This window comes from Notolepis coatsorum (genome assembly GCF_963971535.1).
Source record: "Notolepis coatsorum genome assembly, chromosome: 2".
Taxonomy (NCBI): domain Eukaryota; kingdom Metazoa; phylum Chordata; class Actinopteri; order Aulopiformes; family Paralepididae; genus Notolepis; species Notolepis coatsorum.
Window position 1 is genome coordinate 56,644,870 of NC_140166.1, and position 17,021 is coordinate 56,661,890.

At 42.5% G+C, this 17,021-nt stretch overlaps 1 protein-coding gene across 1 annotated transcript; it reads left to right on the forward strand.

Moving 5' to 3' along the window:
* Nucleotides 1–1,496: 1,496 nt before the first annotated feature.
* On the forward strand, nucleotides 1,497–4,457 carry thap11 (THAP domain containing 11). Its single transcript, XM_084307580.1, has one exon. It carries the CDS (start codon nucleotides 1,898–1,900, stop codon nucleotides 2,876–2,878), a length of 981 nt encoding a protein of 326 aa, XP_084163706.1. The 5' UTR covers nucleotides 1,497–1,897; the 3' UTR covers nucleotides 2,879–4,457.
* The last annotated feature ends 12,564 nt before the right edge of the window (nucleotides 4,458–17,021 follow it).

Below are 17,021 nucleotides of genomic sequence, written 5' to 3' on the forward strand. Positions count from 1 at the left end.
AACTGACTGTCAGGACCCCTTGTCAGGTATACATAATAGGAAGGTGCGCCTGGCGCGCCTGTCGTAAATGATATATTCAAAGCATGAATATTACAGTAAATGATATATTCAAAGCATGAATATTACATCCTCCTTCTTTTAAAGAAAGCTTTATAAGCTATGAACAAAATTGAAATAAAGAAAGGTTGTGCAATACTCTGTAAGAGTTTCTTTGTAAACAATAACAAGTGCGTTACCTGTGTCAGGACCAGGCAATGTAAACAGGTAAGATTAATATGTTAAACATAAAGATTCATGTATCAAGGTATTACAGTTCGTATTGTGTGCCCTCTTATTCTGGAAAGTCTGCTTTAATATTTGAATACTTCAGCTGTGAATAAGGTATGTGTTCATGGCTTATTTGGTCGTGTGTCTCAACACTCTTACCATATGCAGTTCTTATTTGTAGAATTAGCTTGCTAACAAAATGGGAATATATCGACAATTAAGCAAGGTAAGTAGGTCATAGATTCAACATATATAGTAAGTCATCATTTCAGCATACATTAATATTTTGTTACATTTCACCACCCCTTTTTTTTGTGCATTTAGATATTTATTCAAAGGTAAGCATTCGTTAAGCATGAGTGTAACTCCATCCACGGCTGGCAGCCAACTGACTGTCAGGACCCCTTGTCAGGTATACATAATTGATTGATTGATTGAAAAGTTTATTAACAGATTGCAGAATGGGTACAGTACAGTACAGCTCAATACATACAATTGTTAAGGGGATGCAGACCAGAGAAAGACTTTCGTCTTGTTTACATCAGGGTCCCCCATTTTCAATTCATCATAACATATATGACATACATGACATACAGATAGACAGTACTGCTACATCTATACATTTATGACATATCAGATTTGCAAATACAGTACTGTTTGTGATACAAAAGTGTCCAGAAAAGGAGTGTATATACATTTGGCATAGAAACTGTACATTGGAGGAGGTTGGTTGGGTGGGGTGGGGTTGGGTGGGTTGGGTGAGGGCTGTACATTGGAGGTGGGGGGGGGGTGGGGGGGGGTTGGGAAGGGGACACACACACATTTTACACTGTACATTGGAATATTGACAAAGCCTTACTTGGTCATTTACTGTACAACTAGGTTAGGACATTTGTAGGGGCCAGTTTCGAATTGCAGTCTCACGTAGGTGTTTTTTGAGAGTGTTTTTGAAGGTGGGTAGTGATTCACATTCCTTTACAGCGCCTGTCATAAATGATATATTCAAAGCATGAATATTACAGTAAATGATATATTCAAATCATGAATATTACACTGTATTAATTTGTACCCATTCTGCAATCTATAAAGTTTTCATTCATCATCTATCTCCGTTAGCTCCTGCTAGGACAGTGCTGAACGGAACCAGCAGGGGCGCTAGTCCCCTTTCCCTCTTGAAAACAAACCGGAAGTGTTAAGAATGACGGATGGGACATGTAGTTCCGCTCGGAGCTCTGCCTGTGGAACTAGAGAAACCCACCGCGGAGACGACGAGTAGTAGTCAGACGACCGGTAGATTATCAAACTAAAAAAGGAGAATAACCTCAAAAACAACGCCATACTACAACGAATTCACAAGCTTCGCGGCGATAATAACAACCCCGACTGGATTCACGCACCGCCGTACCATCGAGTTGTCGTCTTTTTTCCCGTGGAGAAAAACAAACAGGATGTCGTAAGAAGCATTGTGGGACGTGTAGTTCCGCTCGCGCGGGCAGCAGGCCCCACGGAGCTTTGACAACAACGCAGAGGAGAAGAAAAGAAACACAAAAAAATAAATAAAAATCATCTCCTTTAATCACAATAATAAAAAGGATTGTGTCGGAAAACGGGACGGTAAAAAACAACAACGATGCCCGGGTTCACCTGCTGTGTCCCCGGCTGCTACAACAACTCGCACCGGGACCGCGAGCTGCGCTTCTACACCTTCCCCAAGGACCCCGCGCAGCGCGAGCTGTGGCTGAAGAACATCTCGCGCGCCGGCGTGAGCGGCTGCTTCAGCACCTTCCAGCCCACCACGGGGCACCGCGTCTGCAGCGTGCACTTCAGCGGCGGCAGGAAGACCTACAACACGCGCGTGCCCACCCTCTTCCCGCTGCGCGGCGTGAACGAGCGCAAGAGTCGCAGGGGTCGCGGCAGGGGGCGGAAGGTGGGGCTCGCGACGACCACGACGGTTCCCCCTCCCGCCGCCGCGCCCGCCTCTCCCACCGGCGGCGCCACCACCACCATTGTCATCACGAACGTCGTGTCCACGGCCACTGGGGAGCGGGTGGCCGAGACGAGCAACAACAGCAGCCACCACACGGTGGTGCAGCAGATCGACCAGAACGGCGAGTACATCGGCACCGCGAGCCTGCCCGGTGGCGCGCAGCAGCAGGAGCGGACCTGCTACAGCGCCGGCGCGGCGGTCTCGAGCTCCACCGGGGCCACAGACCCGGAACATTCGAGTAGCGGTGACGCGGGGGCGGGGCTCCACGTGGTTCAGTTCGACCACCTCCACACGCACCACACCGTTGAAATCACGGGGGGCAGCCCCGGGCCCGGTGACCGTGACACGCGCACCATTCAGTATCAGCTCGGTGTCACGAGCAGCCCGCTCGACCACTCGTACTCGCTGACCACCGGCACCACGTCCGCGGAGCTGCTGCGGAAGCTGAACGAGCAGCGCGACATCATTGCGCTGATGGAGGTGAAGATGAAGGAGATGAAGGCGACCGTGCGCTCGCTGCGTGTGACCGAGGCCAAGCTGCAGGAGGAGGTGCGCGAGCGGGACCGACTGCTCTCCGCCGGCGCCGCGCTGGGGTTCAATTTTAACGTGAGGAAGAAGATATGATTAACATGAACAACAACACGAGGATATAAAGACCGGTTAATGTTAACCCTTTCACTGCCACACGACAGAAGGTTAACCCTTTACTATCACACAACCGACGGTCATCGGGTTAACCTCCTGTCGACTCGTGTGGCAGTGAAAGGGTTAACCTTCTGTCGTGTGGCAGTGAAAGGGTTAACCTTCTGTCGTGTGGCAGTGAAAGGGTTAACCTTCTGTCGTGCTGCAGTGAAAGGGTTAACCGGCTGTTGTGTGGCAGTGAAAGGGTTAACCTGTGAAGATGTGAACATAAACAACAACAACAACACGAGGATAACGACCGGTTCATAATATATTGACGTTAGAAGATGTGAACATAAACAACAACAACACAAGGCCAATAACCCGTTGATATTGTAAGTTAGGAGATATGAACAAACAACAACAACACAAGGATAAAGACCGGTTAATATTAACGTTAGGTAGAAGATATGATGATGATAACAGGTAAATAAACAACAGGAGGATAATGACCGGTTAATATTAATGCTAGGAAAAAGATATTATTCAGGAATAAAAACAACAACAGCCACACAATGATAATGACCGGTTTGTGTATAAAGACTCTTTCCTTTGAGAAGACGCCACAAGGACTTTTGAAAACAAGGATTAGCAACGACCTGACTGTTTTCTATTGGCTGAAATGAGCGATGAGTTTTATTTTGTGTAAAAGTTAGTTGAGATCGAATCTACTGGCTATTTTAGCTGATGGGCAGCTAATGGTCCCACACTAGAGCTAATGGTCCCACACTAGAGCTAATGGTCCCACACTACTAGAGCTAATGGTCCCACACTAGAGCTAATGGTTCCACACTAGAGCTAATGGTCCCACACTAGAGCTAATGGTCCCACACTAGAGCTAATGGTTCCATACTAGAGCTAATCGCCCAGTTAAGACCACCTGTTGGGTGGTCGGTAGTGTCCCAAGTAGGCTAGCCGCTAGCGGCCTATACTGTTGGCCTATGATTCTGCCAAGATCGGTAATAACTTCATAATAGTGAGATTCACTTGGGATGAGATTGTAATTTAGATGGGCTTTACATTTTGTAATAACATTTTTTTTATGTCTACCAGCAGCTTAATCCCCCCCCCCCCCCCCCCCCCATGTGTGTTGCTTTTCAGAGACTGTTCTCCAACATTGTGTTTTTATAAAGAGGACTGGGAGGAGGAGGCTTGAAATGTGCCACAGGCGTCATAGAATGTCTGTCGCCGTGGCTTGTGTTTTTAACCGGTAGCCTACAGGCCTGCTTTAGGCCTATCTGCCTACTTTCATACTGCAGGCAGAAGTGGCACAAATCAGATATCTTTTGCGTTAACGGCACAAATCACATGGAATCTGATCTTTTCAATTCTGATTTGGGCCACTTTCATCATGTGGTCCTGAATCTGCAGATACAAGTCAAGTCAAGAGATTTATTTGTCACGGCATACAAGTATACAATGAAATGTGGGGTATACAATGAAATACAGGTCTGATTTTGTTTTAATTAGCCTCCACTGCATTCAACTTGTAACTTAAACCATAAACTGTGACTTCAGTGTCCTCCATGTTTACGTCCATCATTGTTATTGTTCATTTGTGTATGGTGTGGGTCAGTTCAGGAGCATGTGACCAGTTCACATTGGAATCTGATATTGGCCACAGTAAAAACAAATAATAATAATAATAATGTGAACAGCCAAACAAAATAATAATAATGTGAACACAGCCAAACAAAATAAAATCTGATCTGAGCAATGAATCAGAATTGAGCACTAAGGCCTGCAGTGTGAACGCAGCCTGAGCCCTCCGCCCCCTCCCGAATCCCGACACACTGATGGGTCTGACGGAGCCCTGCCATAGCCCTGCACGACTCACTCAAACCACCACTTTGAAATACACTCCCCTATTTATCCACATTTATTTTTTTATACAAAGAAATTATGTTAATTCATTGTTTTTATTTTTTATTCATTCATTATATTTTCTCTCTCACTAGATTATAATACATTTTCAGAGATGCAATGTAAGTCTATGGCAGTGGTGAATCAGAGATACAGTGTAAGTCTATGGCAGTGGTGAATCAGAGATGCAGTGTAAGTCTATGGCAGTGGTGAATCAGAGATGCAGTGTAAGTCTATGGCAGTGGTGAATCAGAGATGCAGTGTAAGTCTATGGCAGTGGTGAATCAGAGATACAGTGGTGAATCAGAGATGCAGTGTAAGTCTATGGCAGTGGTGAATCAGAGATACAGTGTAAGTCTATGGCAGTGGTGAATCAGAGATGCAGTGTACGTCTATGGCAGTGGTGAATCAGAGATGCAGTGTAAGTCTATGGCAGTGGTGAATCAGGAGAAACGGCAATAGAAGGGCCTTGAATTTTGTATGGAGGCGAGAATGACCTCCTTGGCCAAGTTAGTTAGAATAGAATATACTTTATTGTCGTTATATTTGCATACAACGAGATTAGCGACTCAAACTTAAGGTGCAGTAGTGGAAGCAAATATAAAATCACACAAGTAATAAAAGAAACATAAAATACTATACAATAAAACAATGTTACAATACTGTACACTATACAGAATAACAGTCACAGTGTCAGATGGTAGTGGGTGAGTATTACACTTGTGGATATTATTACAAATGGTAGCTAAGCTACAGGATATAGATAATGGCGCCGGCTTTGGCAATCAAGCCACTGGAAGGACTTTTCGAAGGCAGAATACATTACATTTAGTTTTGTAATGTAAAGTACAATTTGCTGATTTGACTAAATGCAAGGGGGTTTGTAATCTCATGCGTGTTTAAAATAAGATATTCCTTTATTGATCCCATTGGAGAAATTCAGGTGTCATAACAGCATGGGGGGGGGGGGGGGGTACAGGTATGGGCAGGATAATAGTAAAAATACATAAATATAGGCAATATAATTAAATCTGAATATAAAAATATGAGCAACTTTTTTGAGACTTCTGAGGGGGGGGGGGTGGAGGAGGATGAAGAACAGCATGGATTGTATTGAGGAAGAACCCTACTGAGCGACACCATCACTGGTGACGAGTAGGTGACAGGCCTAGGGGTCAAACATTTTGAACTTACCCTTTAAAATGCAGGAGTGTTACCGTGGCGATACATGACTTTTACCGTGGCGATACTATGGTAAAAACTCAAATTACCATCATAACTACCGTTAAGTGTTTTTGTAAGGGGTACTGTACTTCCAAAACGTGTTTTGTAGTTTGGCTTTCTTGAAGAAAATGATCTGTAATTCAGAGACATGATGATGAGATACTTGCATTAAAGGGGACATGTTATGTCAGTCTAAAATGTTATTTAGGTTTAGTCTTTGTATGGATTTGGTATTCTGAAATGTTATTTAGGTTTAGTCTTTGTATGGATTTGGTATTCTGAAATGTTATTTAGGTTTAGTCTTTGTATGGATTTGGTATTCTGAAATGTTATTTAGGTTTAGTCTGTATGGATTTGGTATTCTGAAATGTTATTTAGGTTTAGTCTGTATGGATGTGGTATTCTGAAATGTTATTTAGGTTTAGTCTGTATGGATTTGGTATTCTGAAATGTTATTTAGGTTTAGTCTGTATGGATGTGGTATTCTGAAATGTTATGGGGAACATTTTTCATTTCAACTTGTGAGACACTGAGGTCACCCTCATTTACAGACACAATGGGCTACAAATCAAGACGCAGTTTATCTACAATTTCATACATATCGGCACAATAAATAAGAATAAACAATAAGCTAAGACAGTTACAAGTTGACACAGTGGTCGGAGATCATATTTCTAAACGCAGCGAGAGAAGAAAGAACCTTCAGCTTCAGAGTCAGTCGGAGGACGTTCCAGGTGTTGGAAGAACCTTCAGCTTCAGAGTCAGTCGGAGGACGTTCCAGGTGTTGGAAGAACCTTCAGCTTCAGAGTCAGTCGGAGGGCGTTCCAGGTGTTGGAAGAACCTTCAGCTTCAGAGTCAGCTGGAGGGCGTTCCAGGTGTTGGAAGAACCTTCAGCTTCAGAGTCAGTCGGAGGACGTTCCAGGTGTTGGAAGAACCTTCAGCTTCAGAGTCAGTCGGAGGACGTTCCAGGTGTTGGAAGAACCTTCAGCTTCAGAGTCAGCTGGAGGACGTTCCAGGTGTTGGAAGAAGCTTCAGCTTCAGAGTCAGTCGGAGGACGTTCCAGGTGTTGGAAGAACCTTCAGCTTCAGAGTCAGCTGGAGGACGTTCCAGGTGTTGGAAGAACCTTCAGCTTCAGAGTCAGTCGGAGGACGTTCCAGGTGTTGGAAGAACCTTCAGCTTCAGAGTCAGCTGGAGGGCGTTCCATGTCAATCTCATCAATCTGTACCATTGAAAATGGAACTATAAAGGACGCAGGTAATCTGGATTCTGTCTTTGATTCCAGAGGATTACACCTGATACACGTAAACACTAGGAGTCTCCTCCCCAAACTCCACGAACTTCGACTGCTTGCTAGTAAGAATAATCTTTCAATAATCTGCTGTAGTGAAACATGGCTAGATGATTCTGTACCAGATGCTGAAATTGAAATAGAGAATTTCACGGTGATAAGGAAAGATAGAAATAGAAATGGCGGTGGTGTCTGTATTTTTGTGAGGTCAGATATTGATTTTAATGTTAGAGATGATTTAAATAATGATCAAATAGAGGCAGTCTGGTTGGCTATTTCTCTCCCCAAAAGCAAACCAATCCTCGTTGGGGTGTGCTATCGTCCCCCAAATCAGAGTGATTTTTATGATTTATTGGGAGAGACCTGCTCTAATTGTGATGACTTTACCACAGCAGAGATTATTGTCCTTGGGGATTTAAACACTGACTTTCTCAAGAAGGACTCTACTATTTTCAAAGCTTGTGATACCTTTTGTAGATTGTTTGATCTTCATCAGATGATTAAGGAACCTACTCGTGTTACACACACCTCCCAAACCATTATTGATCTGGTTTTGGTATCGGATAGGACCAGGATAAGCAAAAGTGGAGTAGTGGAATATACTATCAGTGACCATTCCATGATCTTTGTGACTAGGAAGATACAGAGAAATATATTTAAGTGTCACAATACAGTGAAAATTAGGTCTCTGAAAAACTACAGCAAAGCTGCTCTCATCGAGTGTTTTAATAATGTAGATTGGGCAACTGTACTGAAATGTAATAATATTGATAACGCCTGGATATGTTTTAAATCTATTTTTCTAAATGTAGTGGAGAAACTAGCACCAAGCAAAGTGGTAAGGATCAAGCGTAGAACAGAGCCCTGGGTTACTGATGACATTTTAAAACTGATACATTTAAGAAATCTAAGTTTTTCAAAATTTAAGAAATCAAGGGATAATTCAGACTACCAAGAGTTTAAGAAACTAAGAAGTGAAGCGAACAGGGAGATTATGACAGCCAAAAAATCCCACTTTTCTGAAAAGATAGTCGAATACAGGAACAACCCCAGTAAATTGTGGAAATCATTAAAGGATCTAGGCTACAGCAAAAGGCTAAAAACCAAACCTAGCAGCCTTAGTTTGAACCACGAGGGTAAATTGACCTCAGACAAAAAAGAGGTGGCGGAGGGGCTGAACACGTACTTTACATCAGTGGCAAGTAATCTGGTAAAAGATCTCCCACAGCATTCAGGGCGTTTCGGAGAAGCACAGGTTAATGAGTATTACTCACAACTAGAGCTGCAAGAGGACTCCTTTTCTTTTAGTAAAGTGACAGAGAGCGCAGTCCTCAAGAGGCTAAATCAACTTAATTCCAGTAAAGTGACAGGATTAGATCAGATGCCTGCTAGGTTTCTTAACGACGCAGCAGAGAGCATCACACCTGCTATTACCCACCTAATCAATCTCTCCATTGAGCATGGGAAGGTACCAGCCGATCTAAAGAGTGCTAGAGTAATCCCACTCTATAAGAAAGGTAATAAGTCAGACAAGGGTAACTATAGACCAATTAGCATTTTAAGTATACTATCAAAAGTCATGGAAAAAATCATTCATGAACAGATCAATACATATTTAGTGAGTAACAATATCCTATTTGAGCATCAGTCAGGCTTTAGACAATCTCATTCCACTGAGACTTGTCTGGTGTATTTGACTGACTGCATCAGAAAGGAGATTGATGCAAAGAAATTCTGTGGAATGATCATGTTGGACCTACAAAAGGCCTTTGATACGGTTGACCATAGTGTCCTTTTATTTAAATTGAAGGCGATTGGGTTTAGTTGGTCAGCGTTGAACTGGGTCACCTCATATCTATCAGGCAGGTCTCAGATGGTAGATGTAAACGGGACCTACTCCTCAGCCAAGGCGATCACCTGCGGGGTGCCTCAAGGGAGTGTCCTGGGGCCGCTCTTCTTTCTCATTTACATAAATGATATGAAGAATGCCTGTTCATCAGACCTTTTTCTTTATGCGGATGACTCAGCTATTCTGGTCTCCCATAAGGACTTGGCAGTAGTGGAGAGGACCCTTAGTGAGGAGCTATCAAATGTGCAGACATGGCTGTCAGATAACAAACTATCTCTTCATCTAGGAAAAACAGAGGCCATCCTGTTTGGATCAAAGAAACGGCTTGGTAAAGATATTGAAATGAAGGTAAGAGTAGGTGAGAAGCAAATAACAAACAAGGATTCTGTTGTATATCTAGGCTGCATACTGGACAAACACCTTACAGGAGAGGCCATGGCTAAAAAAGCCCACACTAAAATCTGCCAGAAAACGAAATTCCTAGCTAGACAAGGGAAACTACTGGACCAGGCAACGCTTAAAATGCTAGCGGGCGCATTAGTACAGAGTCACTTTGACTATGCTGCCACCTCCTGGTTCAGTGGCGCTCCACAGGTCCTGAAAAATAAACTTCAGACAGCTCAAAACAAATTAATTAGAGTATGAATGAATGAATGAAAACTTTATTTAACAGATTGCAGAATGGGTACAATACAGTACGGCTCAATACATACAATTGTTAAGGGGATGCAGACCTGAGAAAGACGTTTGTCTTGTTTCCATCAGGGTCCCCCATTTTCAATTCATATAGACATATATGACATACATGACATACAGATAGTCAGTACTGCTACATCTATACATTTATGACATACCAGATTTGCAAATACAGTACTGTTTGTGATACAGAAGGAGTCAAGAAAAGGGAGTATATACATTTGACGTAGAAACTGTACATTGGAGGAGGTTGGGTGGGGGGCGTTGGGTACATTGGGATATTGACAACCATACTGGGTAATTTACATTGGAGGTGGTTGGGGGGGGGGGGGGGGCCGGGGGGCACACTGTATAAACAAGTAACACTGTACATTGAGGGGGGGGGGGAGGAGACACTGTACAAACAAACACAATTGTACATTGAACTATTGACAAAACCATACTAGGTAAATGACTGTACATTGGAGGGGGTTGGGTTAGGATATTTACAGGGGCCAGTGTTGAATTGCAGTCTCCCGTAGGTGTCCCTTGAGAGAGGTTTTGAAAGTGGGTAGTGATCCACATTCCTTTACAGCTTTGGGTAGGGCGTTCCACATTGATGTGGCATAATTGCGAAACGTGTTTAGTCCCTTATTTGAGCCGAATCTGGGTTTAACATGATTTGTGGAGCTCCCTCTGGTGTTGTGATCGTGGTATTCACTGACCTTTGGGAAGTATTTTGACATGTACATGGGTACCTTGGTCGTGTAGTGTATCTTGTAGACCAGGCCCATTGCAAGTTGTTGTACTCTGTCGTCTACTCTAAGCCATCCTAGGTTGTCAAAGTGGGCAGGGGTGAGGTGGGTTCTAGGAGTAAGGTCAAGCAGTAGTCTGACCAGTTTGTTTTGAGATGTTTGTAATTTTGTTTTTAGCGCCTTTGAGGTGCTTTGGTACCATGAGGTGCAAGCATAGTCGTAGTACCCCTGAATGAGTGCTCCTGCCAGAGTCTTCAGGGTGTTCTTGTTTACCAGAGAGGAGATCCGGTACAAGAATCGAGTTCGTTGGTTGACTTTTTTTATTACATTGGATGCCATTTTGTCACAGGAGAGATTAGCCTCTAGGATGGAACCCAGGTAGGTAATTTCATCTTTCCTTGTGACAATATTGTCACCCACTGTAACTGAGAAGCCGTCGGTCTTGCTGAGTTTGTTATTTGAACCGAAGAGAATGGACTCTGTTTTGCCCATGTGTAATGATAGTTTGTTATCAGCGAGCCATATGCAGATTCTGCCTAGTTCCGAGCTGAGGGTTTTTTCAACCTGTAACTTGTTCTTGTCAGAGACCAGCAGGGCTGAGTCGTCCGCAAACAGGAACAAGTTGCAGTCACAAGCTGACGACATGTCATTTGCATAAATTAGGAACAGTAGCGGTCCTAGTATGCTTCCTTGTGGAACACCACAGCTCACTGTGAGGGGGGGGGATAGGGTACCGTTTACCTCCACCATCTGTTCCCTCCCCTCAAGGTAGGATTGCATCCAGCTCACTGATAGACTATCAAAACCAATTGCTTTTAGCTTGTCAATCAGAATGGAGTGATTGACCGTGTCAAAGGCCTTTTGTAGGTCCAGCATGACCATGCCGCAGTAGTCCTTAAACTACCTCCACGCACTCACCTAGGGCCAACTTTCTTTAGGCAACTAAACTGGCTTCCGGTCAATAAAAGGGTAATTCACATCAAATTAGGTCTCACACACAAGATAGTTCAAAATACAGGTCCGAAATATCTATCTAATTATTTTAATCGATTCCGTGACAATCATTCATACTCCACTAGAAGGAGCAGTACGGATTTTATTCTGCCAAGATTTAACTCCCTAATGGGCACAAATACATTTTTATATTCTGCAGCACTGGAGTGGAACAAGCTTCCAGTGGCCCTGAAAAGCATCGAAGAGGGGGGAAGTTTTAGACGTGCCACAAAGAAATGGCTAGCCAGTGAAGTATAGAATAGCCATAGGAAGGAGAGGGTAGGAAGTGCTTTTTTTGTATGGGGTTGCTATTATGTTTTATTCTGTTTTTTATTATGATGATCTTTGTTTTATTATGATGCTCTATGTTTTATTATGATGCTCTATGTTTTATTATGATGCTCTATGTTTTTATTATGATGCTCTGTTTTAGTATGTTTTATTATGATGCTCTATGTTTTATGATGTCTGTCCATGTCCAAAATCAGGGACCATGATGGAAATAAGTGCTTGCACTTTCTCATGTTTTTATCCCTTGGATGCTGTCTTTTACTCCACAATAAAAATCAATCAATCAATCAATGTGTTGGAAGAAGCTTCAGCTTCAGAGTCAGTCGGAGGACGTTCCAGGTGTTGGAAGAACCTTCAGCTTCAGAGTCAGTCGGAGGACGTTCCAGGTGTTGGAAGAACCTTCAGCTTCAGAGTCAGCTGGAGGGCGTTCCAGGTGTTGGAAGAACCTTCAGCTTCAGAGTCAGCCGGAGGACGTTCCAGGTATTGGAAGAAGCTTCAGAGTCAGTCGGAGGGCGTTCCAGGTGTTGGAAGAACCTTCAGCTTCAGAGTCAGTCGGAGAACGTTCCAGGTGTTGGAAGAACCTTCAGCTTCAGAGTCAGCTGGAGGACGTTCCAGGTGTTGGAAGAACCTTCAGCCTCAGAGTCAGTCGGAGGACGTTCCAGGTGTTGGAAGAACCTTCAGCTTCAGAGTCAGTCGGAGGGCGTTCCAGGTGTTGGAAGAACCTTCAGCTTCAGAGTCAGTCGGAGGACGTTCCAGGTGTTGGAAGAACCTTCAGCTTCAGAGTCAGCTGGAGGATGTTCCAGGTGTTGGAAGAACCTTCAGCTTCAGAGTCAGCTGGAGGTGATTAATCAATCCGCTATGCTTTTGGGAGCCACACTCCTACACAGAGTTTCTCCATCACACAGCCCGTGAATCAACTCTGCAATTACTGTAACAGAAACTGACCTCCACCAACAGATTAGTTTGAAGGAAAACACAGTAATAGCTTTGAAGTAGTATCACGAGTAGGGGTGTAACGGTACACGTATCCCTACCGAACCGTTTCAGTACAGGGCCTTTGGTTCAGTATGCGCTGTGTACCGAACGAATACAACGCTACTTTAACCACTAACGGAACGCACGTGCCAAACTTTTTTTTGCGTCAGAACTTAATTCAAAACTCCCAAGTTCACCCAGCTTCCCAAAATATAACTTGCGCAAAGGGCCGGATGTTGTTCATTCAGCCCACGCACAACACTGAGAGATGACCTGTAATTCAGCGTAGCCTCATAGTGCGGACGGACGCAAATGACAAGCCAGAGCTACATGCCCCATTAGAAAGTGCTGAGTGAAGGATAAATATAAAGGAAAGCCATGGATGACTAAAACTATGCAAAGGGCGTGCAACCAGAACAACGTACTTTACAAGAATATTTACAATTGAGAACCAGTAAAAGTGAAGAAAAATATAAGCTGTATAAGAATAAACTGACTTCCATTATGAGAGTACAGAAGAAGGAATACTACAATCAAATATTATAAAATATAAAAAAGACACTCGGCAGATATCAACAAAACTAGACAAATCACACAGACACTAGATGGATGGATAGCATTTTGGGTGACCTGCCCTTTTAATAAACAGGCTACACAGACTGGAGGAAGTAATTTACACTATATAGACCATCTCCCCTTTAAAGAGTAGATGTTTATTAATATACAGACCATCTCCCCTTTAAAGAGTAGATGTTTATTAATATACAGACCATCTCCCCTTTAAAGAGTAGATGTTTAATATACAGACCATCTCCCCTTTAAAGAGTAGATGTTTAATATACAGACCATCTCCCCTTTAGCCGAATCATTATGAATTGAAAATGGGGGACCCTGATGTAAACAAGATGAAAGTATTTCTCTGGTCTGCATCCCCTTAACAATTGTGTGTATTGAGCTGTACTGTATTGTACCCATTCTGCAATCTGTTAATACAGTTTTCAATCAATCAACCAATCAATCAATCAATCAATCAATCAATCAATCAATCAATCAATCAATCAATCAATCCCTTTAAAGAGTATATGTTTACACTTAATAGACATTACATTCTTCTAGACAGTGGGAATGGCTCTAGGCTAATTACGCAGGCTACAATAGGCTTGATTCTCCTGACTTTGTCTCTTAGAAGGTAGTTTTTATGCAGTGGATTTACATGTAACATGTGCTCACAGCCAGAACTCAAACGCTGCAGTACATTCTCCAGACTGTAGGTGGCTGTAGCATAAAAGCGTGAAGGTTCCTACCTTTCATCCTGCAGGGCCTACTGTACTGTCTGTAGCTGTGTACACTGTTGTACAGTGTGACTCTAACCCACACAACATCCAGTATTGATCAAACATTCTTATCAAGACATTTCCAAGCAAAATCATTATAAAAAAAATTTGATTTGCACTAAGTTCTCTTTGACCTCCTATATTTATTACAATCATGAATGAATGAAAACTTTATTTAACAGATTGCAGAATGGGTACAATACAGTACGGCTCAATACACACAATTGTTAAAGGGATGCAGACCAGAGAAAGACTTTCGTCTTGTTTACATCAGGGTCCCCCATTTTTAATTCATCAAGACATTTATGACATACACAACATACATGACATCATGACATTTATGACATAGGGACATACATGACATACAGGTATCCTGTTACAATTGTGACATATATGATATGCAAATATACAGTACTGTTACCCAGAGATCCTAACAGAAAATATATACATATGATGGGGAGGAGACTGTCTATTAGGAGGGGGTGGGGGTTGGACATTTACGGTGGCCAGTTTCTAATTGCAGCCTCCCGTAGGTGCTCTTTAAGAGCGGTTTTGAATGTGGGTAGGGATTCACATTCCTTTACAGCTGTGGGTAGGGCGTTTCACATTGATGTGGCATAATTGCGAAACGTGTTTAGTCCCTTGTTTGTGCCGAATCTGGGTTTAACATGATTTGTGGAGCTCCCTCATACATTCATTCACAGCCAGACACTGAACCCACAACTGCTCCTGATGGACAGGATGAGCTGATATTTCATATCTCCCAGGTAACATGATATTTAGGTGATATCTCCAGGTGACATGATATTTAGGTGATATCTCCAGGTGACATGATATTTAGGTGATATCTCCAGGTGATATGATATTTAGGTGATATGATATTTAGGTGTAATCATATTTAGGTGATATGATATTTAGGTGATATCTCCAGGTGATATCATATTTAGGTGATATGATATTTAGGTGATATCTCCAGGTGATATGATATTTAGGTGATATGATATTTAGGTGATATGATATTTAGGTGATATGATATTTAGGTGATATCTCCAGGTGATATGATATTTAGGTGATATGATATTTAGGTGATATCTCCAGGTGATATGATATTTAGGTGATATGATATTTAGGTGATATCTCCAGGTGATATAATATCTAGGTGATATCTCAGGTGATATGATATTTAGGTGATATCTCCAGGTGATATGATATTTATGTGATATGATATTTAGGTGATATGATATTTAGGTGATATCTCCAGGTGATATGATATTTAGGTGATATGATATTTAGGTGATATGATATTTAGGTGATATCTCCAGGTGATATGATATTTAGGTGATATGATATTTAGGTGATATCTCCAGGTGATATAATATTTAGGTGATATCTCAGGTGATATGATATTTAGGTGATATCTCCAGGTGATATAATATTTAGGTGATATCTCAGGTGATATGATATTTAGGTGATATCTCAGGTGATATGATATTTAGGTGATATCATATTTAGGTGATATGATATTTAGGTGATATCTAGGTGATATGATATCTAGGTGATATCTCAGGTGATATGATATTTAGGTGATATCTCAGGTGATATGATATCTAGGTGATATCTCAGGTGATATGATATTTAGGTGATATCTCAGGTGATATGATATTTAGGTGATATCTCCAGGTGATATGATATCTAGGTGATATCTCCAGGTGATATGATATTTAGGTGATATCTCAGGTGATATGATATCTAGGTGATATCTCAGGTGATATGATATTTAGGTGATATCTCAGGTGATATGATATTTAGGTGATATCTCTAGGTGATATCTAGGTGATATGATATCTAGGTGATATCTCAGGTGATATGATATCTAGGTGATATCTCAGGTGATATGATATCTAGGTGATATCTCAGCTGATATGATATCTAGGTGATATCTCAGGTGATATGATATTTAGGTGATATCTCCAGGTGATATGATATCTAGGTGATATGAGATCTAGGTGATATCTCCAGGTGATATGATATCTAGGTGATATCTCAGGTGATATGATATCTAGGTGATATCTCAGGTGATATGATATCTAGGTGATATCTCAGGTGATATGATATCTAGGTGATATCTCAGGTGATATGATATCTAGGTGATATCTCCAGCCCTAACTAGACCGCTTTGTGTGTCAGTTGCACCAATATATCTTTGAAACAATGATTTCATTGATGTCAATTTGAAGTAATTGTGTAGTTGTTCTTGCCAAGCTAGAGCAGTGTAATCTTTGACCAATGTCAGGTATAGGAATAATGAGGAGTGGTGTTTTGATGACGAAGGCCTGACAGACAGAGAGATGGACAGACAGAGAGCAGTGGAGGATTGTGATCCTAATCTCATCTGGATTTATTCTCTTCTCCCAGCAGAGTTGCGTAACACCTTTAATCCAGTGTTGCCGGTCAGACTGACGCAACTCTCTCTCTTCTGTTCCCATCACAGCAGTCTCTACGTTCAGTCCCTGTGCCGTCAACATGTCAAAACTGTTATTATTATTATCTTTTATTATTAATGTCGTTCTCTCTCTCCCCCCCTCTCTCTGTCTCTCTCTCCCCCCCCCCTCTCTCTCTCTCTCTCTCTTTCTCTCTCTTTTCTCTCTCACTCTCTCTCTCTCCCCTCTCTCTCTCCCCCCTCTCTCTCTCTCTTTTTTTCTCTCACTCTCTCTCCCTCCCCCCCTCTCTCTCCCCCTCACCCTCCCCCCTCTCTCTCTCCCCCCTCTCTTTCTCTCTCCCCCCCTCTCTCTCTCTCTCTCTCTCCCCCCTCTCTCCCTCCCCCCTCTCTCTCTCCCCC

Bases quoted from the DNA above. Each gene is read 5' to 3' on its own strand.
- thap11 (XM_084307580.1), top strand. From the start codon at position 1,898: ATGCCCGGGTTCACCTGCTGTGTCCCCGGCTGCTACAACAACTCGCAC.